Source organism: Lytechinus variegatus, chromosome 18, assembly GCF_018143015.1.
Source record: "Lytechinus variegatus isolate NC3 chromosome 18, Lvar_3.0, whole genome shotgun sequence".
Taxonomy (NCBI): domain Eukaryota; kingdom Metazoa; phylum Echinodermata; class Echinoidea; order Temnopleuroida; family Toxopneustidae; genus Lytechinus; species Lytechinus variegatus.
In genome coordinates, this window is record NC_054757.1 from 10,698,824 (window position 1) to 10,710,160 (window position 11,337).

Sequence of the window (11,337 nt, forward strand, 5' to 3'; positions counted from 1 at the left end):
TCAATACACTCTCTGACTGAACATGATCAGCGAAGCAGACTTTGTACATGTTTTTTTCCTTGCTCTTCTCCACTCTACAAACACCATAAACAATCCTGAGAATAATCCTTTTATTTGCTTGTTTTTCTAGTCCCAGTCAAAAACAAGTTATTGTGCCCTCTAAATAGCTCGCTCTCTCGCGCGCTGGGTGAAAAACAAGGCTCCAGTGGTCGTTCGATTGGTCTGCTGTTTTTTTTCTTTCTCTTTTGCGGATAGAAGTATATCATTTATCACCAGGATCTGTTTGCATTAGGCAGACTAGTACCAGTTTTAATTGATATGGGTCCATTCTTAAACCAGACTCCTTGTTTTCCTGACATTGTTTGTGTCCTAAATAAAAGAAAATAAAATCCAATGACCTTTCCTCTACTAGAAGATTACTTCAACTTAGTTTCAAAATCATGATATTTTTGTTAACCCTTGCCTTCTCTTTCGCTACTTAGTTACACTGCTGTACACATTGAAAATAGTCTCAATGACTATGAGGATAACAATAGCTGGCTTTCTCTATATAATTATATTTTCTGTATTTTTTTTAAATTCTTTAATGGTTCATTGTTTCTGTTTGATGGTCTACCAGATATATATTGATGTTTAATTGCCTACAGAAATATCTGATGTGTTATGGTTCGTTGAGGACAGTAGTAATTTTTAGCGTTTTTTATTTATATTTTTTTCCATCATGAATCATTTTTAGATGTCCATTTCAAGAAAATACCAAAAAAGAGCAGAGCTTGTGCAATCAAAGTGAATGTGATGTCAGTGTTGAAATTTTCCAAATCAACTTTCATTTTGTTCAAGTACAGTATTCGTGAACGCAACCCTGAGATGGTTATGAAGTGCTTTTATCGATCACGAGCCATCAGTATCAATTATGTTTTTGAAGTTGTATCAAAGGAAACAAGACGCATCACATCAGGGATTAATAGGTGTGGCTGCCGCCCTTTATCCTCGATAAACGGACGGAGTTTCGGCTAACAAATACTCTCACTCCAAAAGAAATGTATTCACAGACTTTAGTGTGGCTTATGTGGAACTTTATTCCGTCATCCCACGGTCCAAAATCCGAGATAAAATACAATTGGAGGCTATAAGACAAGTACACTTGGTTGCAATCAATACGAGAAATATCTTGACGTTAACTGGAGTTCTCTCTTCTGTGTCTTTACTATGAACTGAAGTTTCTTGGCTTTTTGCATCTCTATTTAAAGGTTCTGAACTTATGGCCAAGCCAGACTGCTCATTAGACAGTCTAATTAAAGTTACAAGGAAGCTGGTACTGCCCAGCGCTCTACACAGAACAAAACAATGAACTTGACCATTCCTATACAAATTATAACAATAAAGGGTGTACCTAAGGTTTGCTCTATAGAATTAGCTTTCTGTACCTATACTTTAGCACATAACCTAACCTATGGGATTTCATGTAGAAAGAGATTAAGAAAATGCTAGAGTGCAAAATGAGAAATCTAGTGGAATATGAATTTAAACATATATATCAAAAATATTTACAGCATTAAAATTGCATAGAACTCACTGCACACTGCTGCAGTGACATGGCTCCTTTAACTGATCCTGCTATCAGTTACCAAAATAGTACAAAAGGAATTGATTCAGAATACTAATACTTCAAATTATTATAGACTCAAATATTTAAATACTCGCTACAGTATAAACAGTAATGTAAGAACAACAACCCAAAATAGGAATCATGATATTCCGATCCCATTGTGTAATTTATCTGTAAAACTAAAACAAATGTAAATAGCTCAATCACCTGATTATGTGATCATCTTAGCATAACAATACTAGATTCAAGTGTCGAAATGTACTACTTAGTACATATATATTATGTCAAGCACATCAAATACATTGACCATAGAAAAATATGTTAATGATACCAATGTAATGAAATGGATTTCAATCTAAATCAATATTACTCAGTGATCTTACTGTTACAAATTACACCTCAAGTAATTTAAACATTCCAAAAATCACTCTATACATAATGACTGCAAGAAAAATATAGGAAAGAGAATGCTGATAGAGAGAAAGAGAGAGAGTGAAAAGGCTGAGGGAGAAGAAGAGAGAATGAGGATACTAGGGAAAGAGTTTGACAGATTCAGAGAAAGAGAAATTAAACATTTACAATAAGACATCACTTCTTATTTTCTTCTTGGCTGGCTCCTTGATCGGGAATCCTCTGGTCTTCCGATTGCATCCTTCCTTGTGATGTTTCTTCAGTAGGAATTAGCACCACCAGCTTATGTATCGGTCTTTCAAGGATAGTTGGCTGACCTTTCCTTCGTCCATCTTCGTCTAAACACTTGTTTGCCATCATCAGTTGGACTTTGCGTACGTGACCATCTTTGCTAGGAAGGACTTTCTCTACTCGACCAAGGGGCCAATTACCTCGAAATTCTCCTTCTTCTTTGACGATGACCACATCTCCTGCCCTGACGCTTCGCTTTGGTGTAACCCACTTCTGTCTGGTTTGGAGTTCAGCCAAGAACTCTTTTCTCCATCTCAGCCAGAATTCATTGGAGAGATGCTGAACTCGTCTCCACCATTTGCGACAATAGGAATCTGCCGTTTGGAACTTTCCAGGAGGTGGTAGCACGATTTTAGGTTTCATAGTCAACAGATGATTTGGTGTTAGAGGCTCAGGAGCATCTGGAGAACAAAGGTTTTTCGTCGAAAGAGGTCTAGAGTTGACTATTGATTCAACCTCTGTTAAGAATGTTCTGAAAGACTCATCGTCGAGCTGGTTTCCTGAGCTGATTAGAAGGGGCTCTAGAGCACGACGAACAGTAGCAATCTGTCTTTCCCATACTCCCCCCATGTGAGAAGAATGGGGAGTATTCATGTTGAATGGAATCCAGTCGACTTTGTTTCCTTGAAGATACTCTTTGACCTTTTCCTCATCAAGTTCCTGGATTGCCTGACGAAGCTCATTTCTTGCTCCTACGAAGGCTGTGCCGCGATCCGAACGTATCTGACGCACCGGGCCTCGTCGACTGAGAAATCTTCTCAAGCAATTGATGAAGGAGCTACTTGATAGGCTGTTAGCTGATTCAAGGTGGATTGCCCGGGATGCCATGCAGGTGAATAATACACCATACCTCTTTACTTCACTACGCCTCTCCTTGATGGTGAACGGTCCAAAATAGTCCACTGCGCAGTAAGTGAAGGGTGCAGCAGGTGTCAATCTATCCTCTGGAAGCTCAGCCATCTTTTGCTGCTGGAGACTCCCTCTCATCTTCTTGCAGAATATACACTTGGAGATGTAACTGGACACAGCGGACGATCCTCCAATTACCCAATAGCCAGACTGCCTCAGATGATTGTGTGACATGCCACGACCCATGTGATTTATTTGCTCATGATGATGACGAATTAAGAGACTTGTCATGTGACCCTGTCGTGGAATGATGATCGGGTGTTTCAGCTCACGGGAAACATTCGCCCTGTTGATTCGACCACCTACTCGTATAATCCCTTCGCAATCAATGAAGGGGTCAAGCCGATACAAAGAACTTGTTGCCTTGATTCGCTGGTTTCTTGTCTTTGCTTTTTCCCGATCACTTTCCTTGTCGACACTCAGACTCTGTAGAATTGCCTTTTCTGCAGCGAAGAACTTTCTCTGCAGACAGCGTATGATTTCCATCTCTGCTTCTTGGAGGTCTGCCACGCTGAAGTTTACCTTTGGCAAGGGTCTCGCAACTGTTTGAATAGGGATCCTCTTAGTTCGTTGTGCCTGCAGATTTCGTTTGTATCTCAGACATAAGGCCATCACTCTCCTTGCACGTTTCCAGCTTGAGATGTGATGTAGGCGGTCAACATCGAAATCACTCCCAGTCTCTCCCCTAGTAGAGAGTGTACTTACTCTCCTTACTTCGGGGTCCGATTGCTCTAGAACTGGCTGCTCAGTTTGGATTGGTGGCTGGAACTGTCCACTTACATGTAGGAAGGTGGGTCCTTCTAACCAGCGACTACTATGTAAGAGCTCTGATGCTGTTAGTCCCCGTGAAGCATCGTCGGCAGGATTGCAGCTTGTATCAACATAATACCAGTCTGATGGATTGGTTCTGTTACGAATCTCTTGCACTCTGTTTGATACATACACATGGAAACGTCTTGCTTCGTTGTTGATGTAACCCAAGACGATTTTACTATCAGTCCAGAAGAATTCACGGATCTCCTTGTATCTCAGTTCTTTGCGAAGGAATCCACTCATCTTCGCAGAGATTGTTGCAGCTACAAGCTCTAGTCTTGGTATAGTGACGGCTTTCAGGGGTGTTACTCTGGATTTGGCTAACACCAACGAGCATGATACTTCTCCAGATCCATTGACAAGTCTTATGTACGAGCACTGCCCGTAACCATCTTGGCTGGCATCTGAGAAATGATGGAGCTCGGCATGCTTCACTTCACCAAAGTTAGGGGGCTTGAAACATCGCTGTACCTTGAACTTTTCAAGCTCACCGATTTCCTGTCTCCACTTCTCCCACTGCGCTCTGATTACCTCTGGAATCGGGCTGTCCCAGTCTAGTTTGCCTCGACAAAGCTCCTGAAGGATTTGTTTACCACGCAAGGTAACAGGACTGACGTAACCATTCGGATCGTAGATGGAGCTTACAGTAGATAGGATCCCCCTTCTGGTGAGTGGTTTGTCATGTAGTTCAAGTCTGAATTGTAGAGAGTCACTCTCTACACACCACACAACGCCTAGAGCCCTCTCAAGTGGTAATGGGTCTTCCGCCAGATTAAGTTCTGCTACGCCTTTGGCTCGGTCTTCGATTGGGAAACTCTCTAAGACTTCCTTCTTGTTGGACATTATTTTATGAAGGTGTAGTCCTGCCTTCGAACAAATGTTCTGAGCTGCTTTCATGAGAGACACCGCCTCTTCTACTGAAGACACAGATTTCAGTCCATCATCAACATAGAACTCGTTGCGAATGTAGTTAGCTGCTGCTTCTCCAAATTCTTCCTCGCCGTCATTCGCAGCTCTCTTCAGACCAAAATTTGCACAGCTGGGAGAGCTTGCTGCTCCGAAGAGGTGGACCATCATCCTGTATTCAATCACTTGTTTGGTAGAGTCACCATCTTCCCACCAGAGGAAGCGAAGCATGTCTCGGTCTTCTGCTGGCACATAGAATTGATGGAACATGCTTTTGATGTCGGCCATGACTGCTACATCTTCTTGTCTGAACCGGCATAGCACTCCTAGCAGACCATTCGTCATATCAGGACCTTGGAGAAGATTATCATTTAGTGAGATTCCCTGATATTTTGCAGAACAGTCAAACACCACCCTGATCTTGCCTGGTTTCTTTGGATGGTAGACGCCTGTATGTGGGACATAGTTAACTCTGCCTTCGGTGTACTCTGTCGGGGCCTTCTCAGCACAGGAATTAATGACTTCTTTCATAAAGTCCTTGTAGTCAGCTAGAAACTGAGGGCTCTTCCTGAATCGAGCATTCAGTTGATTCCATCTCTTCACAGCAAGATGACGATTATTAGGCACTTGGACCTGATCGGACTTGAAGGGTAGAGGCATTTCATAATGCCCATCTTGACGCTTTGTAATTCCCTTCTCCAAGATATCAAGAAACCTCACATCCTGTACCGATAGTGGTGGACGACCTTCGTTCTCCTCTTTGAAGTCTGCTTCCAATGCTTGGATGATCCTTTCAGGGCAGATTATTTCCTTTACCTTGGTCTGGAAACTGAAGTTGGGATACGAGTTGACTGAGATCTTGTTACATGTTGCAGACTTGAGTTCTCCAGGAGTTTTACACACTCTCCCAACCACTCCCCATCCAAGCAGTGATCTCTGGGCATATGGGTCATCTTCATTTCCAGTTATGATTTCACGAGGTCTAACTGCTCTTGTGCAATCATTACCGATAAGTAACGACACTTCAACATCTTTTCTGTATGGCATCATTTTACTTGCTATGCTGTTTAGATGGTCCCACTGCTTGACTACCTCTGGCTTAGGGATCTGGGAGCGGGATGCAGGTACCGAATCCCTGGAGAAAGTGATTGGCAGCTGGATGACATTCTCCTTGTTGAAGTCCAGTACCTCAAGACCTTTAATCCTTTCACTTTCTATCTTCCCTGTCTGGTGCACTGTTGTAAGGAGAAGATTCGTTTTCTCCCCTTTAACATCTAGCTTCTTGCAGAGGCGTTTGGAGACAAAACTCACGTTCGACTGGTCATCAAGAATGGCATATTCTAATGTCTCCTCTGATGGTCGATCCACGTGCCTTACCCAAACTGGAACGATCATGCTGTGATCCCTCCCATCTTGGTCAGGCATTAGACATACAGATGTGCAATTTGATGTTCCTTCCTGCAGTTCAGCTTTGCCGTCTGGTTTGGTTTGGTCATAGTGGAGGCATGTGAGATGCATTTTCCCACAAAGTTTGCATGACTTTCTCTGATGACAATGTTTCACAAAGTGATTGTCTGTTCCTCCACACCCAAGACATATCATTTTCTTCCTGAAGAAAGCCTTTCTCACCTGGACAGAGTTTTTTGCGAAACGATCACAATCTTCAATATGATGATCTCTCTCGCAAAAGGGGCACAATGAGAAGCGGCCATGCCTATGCTTAGACAGTGCCTTGGACTGCTTGCTTGGTTCACCATCTTGTCCATTTGTTACAAAGGTCCTTGCTTTCATACTCCTTTGATTTGCTTTGAAGTTCGGCTTTGACTCCTTTGATAATGGCTCCATCTCAGGGATGTTTGCTTTGCTTGCAGCTCTCATGACAAACTCGGCAAACTCTGTGAACGAAGGGAAGCTTTGTGGGCCTTTATGAGAACGCCATCTGTCGATTTCATCACGCCACTTTCCTTCCAAATAGCCTGGTAACTTCTCCACAAGCTTTACATTTTCTTGAGGGTAATCCAGAATTCCCAAGTTGCGGACTCTCCTCTTGGCTGCCACAACTTTCTGAAGAAAATCTGCGAAGTCCCTCAGTCCACTGGCATCGTGGCTTGATATCTTCGGCCAAGAAGTCAGTTTCTTGGTGTACGAGACGCTTATCGTATTGGGATCACCAAATCTGTCCTCTAGCTGTTTCAAAGCCTCTTGGTATGCATTACTCCCTCCTATCAAAAGATGGTGTTCTACTATCTCCTTAGCCCTGCCACTGACATATGCATTCAAATAATTCAATTTGTACTGCTCACCAATTGGCTTTGAATCCACTGTACAGTCAAAGGCATTTTTCCACAACGTGTATTGCAGAGGATCACCAGAGAATATAGGTACGTCGATCTTAGGGAGTTGGCTGAATGCGGCTAGTTGGTTACTAGCTGCATTTTGTCCTGCCACAAAACGAGACAGCTGTTGCAGGCAATCCTCCAGTGATGATGCGGCTGTATCCTGTCTGGCTTGCACTGCTGGGCTACTAACTGGTGGAGTATTGACCACGGGAGACTCAGGTTTGATATTTTTCACTGTGACTTCCTCTTGTGAGCCAAAGAATCTCTCCATCCTTTCGCTCCTTTTCTCCCGTGTCAGTCCTTTAATAGAAACCTCATCATCAGTTTCACTATCATCTTCGCAGCATTCTTCCAATATAGCCAGTTCTGAGATTTCTATGTCTGCAGCTACTATAGACTTTTGAGCAGCAATCACTTTCTGCTCACTAAGATAGGCATTTTCCATGTCTTCCTGTTCAAGCTCAAGAGTCTTCATTTTTTGTTCAAGAACAGCCTTCCTATTTTGATGAAAGGCTTGTTTAGCTTCTTTGTCCTCTTTTAGCAACATTAGCATTTTACTTTCATTTTCCTTTTTAGCTTCCAGTGAGGCTTTACGGGCAGAAAGTTCACTTTTTGATGATCTACTCGATCTCCTGCTCAGTCTGCTCCTCCTGCTACTGCTACCACTTACTTGGCTATGCAGGTCCTCATCCCTGGTTGCTCCTTTCAGTGACGTCATCCTCACCGATGTTTCTCGCTCACTCATGCCTTACGAAGCGTAAATGTCTACAGCAGTTGTATTTTATTGTGGCTGCCGCCCTTTATCCTCGATAAACGGACGGAGTTTCGGCTAACAAATACTCTCACTCCAAAAGAAATGTATTCACAGACTTTAGTGTGGCTTATGTGGAACTTTATTCCGTCATCCCACGGTCCAAAATCCGAGGTAAAATACAATTGGAGGCTATAAGACAAGTACACTTGGTTGCAATCAATACGAGAAATATCTTGACGTTAACTGGAGTTCTCTCTTCTGTGTCTTTACTATGAACTGAAGTTTCTTGGCTTTTTGCATCTCTATTTAAAGGTTCTGAACTTATGGCCAAGCCAGACTGCTCATTAGACAGTCTAATTAAAGTTACAAGGAAGCTGGTACTGCCCAGCGCTCTACACAGAACAAAACAATGAACTTGACCATTCCTATACAAATTATAACAATAAAGGGTGTACCTAAGGTTTGCTCTATAGAATTAGCTTTCTGTACCTATACTTTAGCACATAACCTAACCTATGGGATTTCATGTAGAAAGAGATTAAGAAAATGCTAGAGTGCAAAATGAGAAATCTAGTGGAATATGAATTTAAACATATATATCAAAAATATTTACAGCATTAAAATTGCATAGAACTCACTGCACACTGCTGCAGTGACAATAGGAGAATAGAGGAGTGAACAGAAGAGGTGGTCCCCCTCATACAACTACCATACCCAGGCGGGGTCACGTTCACGTTTGAGCAAACCCCAAATGGTTGTTTTTCATCCTGCGCTATTGAAACCCGCTGATCCGTTGCGGACTTAGTGAGGAAGAGAGAAAAGGAGGGTTAGCTAGTGGTAGGCTGGTTGTGATAAACAAGGCTTTGATGTTTACGGTAATCCACAATTTGAAAAGCACTCGTGTCATATTCTTTCTATAGGGTCCTTTGGTTAGAAAGGACAATTTAGGGGAAAATGATTGAATTGATTTGGAGGAAATCGTGACCACCTACAAAATAATGGTATATCGATAAGATGGCTGGTAAAATTCGCTCCCAACAAGATAATTTTTTTTAATTTTCCAATGGAAATTAATGGCGGTAATACAGAAATCGGGATTTTGAAAATCCACCCATATTTTATTGTTTGAAATAGAAATCTGAGAATAGAAATATTTCAAAAATTATTTTTTGATCATGGACATTGCAGCCACTGTACAGCGCCAGATCAATATTGCTCTATCCCTTTAATTGTCAAACAGGGTAGCAGCAACTCCCATCTTTTGAGGTCTTTTTGGTCTGAACTACCGACCTCCCAGTTGTGAGATGGACGCTCTACCAAATGAGCCAACACACAAATTGACAAATTTATCAACATCCTGGAATCTTTGGAAAGTAATACATGTAGTTTGTTATGTTTACAGAAAGTAGGCTTAATTCTTATTATAGGCTGATATATTGTACAAATTTGGAAAGAATGGCAATATTCACTCCAATTCCAATTTTAAATTAATGATGGATTTACTTATTAAAGTAGTTTTGCCACTTAGAACCACATGGAAGTGGGTCTTAGATAAATATATTCTTGTTTCATTCAACTTTTGTCAATACACATTGAAAAAAGAATATTATCGATTAAATAATTAACATATCAGTAAAACTGGAATACCCCATGTATATTGGTGAGTTAGGTGTGTTTTTCTCTACTGAATTGATAAGTCCTCACTCCTGAGCAAATTACCTACATATGGGATAAAAATATTTCTCTACAGGCTAGTAGTAATCATAGGTGCATGTTGAGTTTCCGTAGATTTATTATGTGATTTGATTTTTCAATTTTGTTAATTATTAGGAAATAAATTAAAAATCAATGAGGCACTTAAAACAAGCAATTAATATACGTAGAAAGAAAAAAATATGCATTTGTTAAATTTAATTTAGTTTTATGGTATGTTTGATCATTCTGACATTATGCTGGTATCAATTGTGTTGAAAGAGTTTCTCAAATCAATTAAGAAACTACAATTCTATTTTAAAAGTGTTCTCCATAAATGCACAGTCAGATCAATTTATGTACCTAAAGCAATCTAAAAACTAACAAATGTGCTTGGTGTCACCCATTAAAGCTTGTGTATAGTTTTGGTAAATCCACCATAATGCACCTATCACTATTCCAATTCATTGCTAGCTAATATGAATGGATATGCCCTATAACAGTTATGATGTGGAGGATATGAAATGAAAATGTGTTTTACAGGATAAATTTTGCGATTTTACATGGAAATTTAACTTGATCGGGTCACCCGATCAAATTAAAATATCTGTGTGTTTTTGTCTTTCAATTAAATCCTATTCCAAATCATGGAATGGGCTGAAACTTTCAAGATATGTTCTTTGTCTGTAACTTTTGGATATCTAATCACTAAATTTATAAGATAAGTGCTTGAATGCCCATTTTTTAAATTTAAAACAAGCATCGCCGAGAGAGGGCGCTATATATCCAAGATTTGAATATTTGTAATTTTCTCAGAGAAGTGCAGTTGGAAAAATATCTAACGGTCTCTACGCTTCAGTAAGACTGTCATATTAGATGATATTCGATTGTCAATCACATTATTGACCCTTTACCAAAGCTATTCACAGGCTTTAACATTCAGATTTCGTCCTAAAATCATATGATTGTGGAACTGGTAATGTTGAGTTTGAATGTTACTTTGAAAGTAACATTATAGAAATGGCAATTGAAACAGGCAAACATATGGAGTGTAAGCCTCAAAGTTCACATTCAGATTTGTTTTTAGTACAGTTAACTAAAAGCCTACAAAAAGCTTTGGTAATCCCCTACAGAAATTTCCAAGCTTGCGGGAAGCGTGCGACTAGCTTGCGCAAGCTTGCGGCATGCTAGTAACTAGCATGCGGTTAGCTTAATAAGCGTGTGATATGCGTGCAGAGTAATAGTTAAGCGATCTTTTAGCGAGCAGGGACTGTTCGCTAGCATGCACTCGCTTATTAAGCGAGTGCCCTGCTAGTCGCATGCTAGTTACTAGCAAGCGGCACGCTTAAATTTCGGTAGGGGATGGGTCAAAATCACTCAATAATATGAATTACACTGCTGTATTATCTCATCTTAGTGTCTGTTGATTCTTCTTTTCAATCATCAAACCTTTGTGAACATTTGAAATTTGTAATTTTAGATTTTAAGTACTAGGCTCTTTTGGTAATAATTTTACTTTTTCTATAACAAAGGGACTCTTAGGGGGTGATGCAAGAAAATATTTGCGATCAATTGCAAATATTCTGCTGCAATTTTACAACTGATAGATCAAC

At 40.5% G+C, this 11,337-nt stretch overlaps 1 protein-coding gene across 2 annotated transcripts; it reads right to left on the bottom strand.

The window, feature by feature from the left end:
* Window positions 1–969: 969 nt before the first annotated feature.
* LOC121431537 lies at window positions 970–8,692 on the bottom strand. 2 transcript variants are annotated; one of them, XM_041629057.1, is made up of 2 exons: window positions 3,242–8,692; window positions 970–3,094 (listed from the first exon to the last, which is right to left on the bottom strand). In XM_041629057.1, the coding sequence occupies exons 1-2, from the start codon at window positions 8,021–8,023 to the stop codon at window positions 2,198–2,200; spliced, it is 5,679 nt and encodes a 1,892-aa protein (XP_041484991.1). In that variant the 5' UTR covers window positions 8,024–8,692; the 3' UTR covers window positions 970–2,197. The 2 variants fall into 2 exon arrangements, with proteins under 2 accessions (XP_041484991.1, XP_041484990.1); XM_041629056.1 differs by having other exon boundaries at window positions 970–8,692.
* Between the last annotated feature and the right edge of the window lie 2,645 nt (window positions 8,693–11,337).

Excerpts from the sequence above, each read along its gene's own strand:
- LOC121431537 (XM_041629056.1), bottom strand. The coding sequence starts at position 8,023 with ATGAGTGAGCGAGAAACATCGGTGAGGATGACGTCACTGAAAGGAGCA.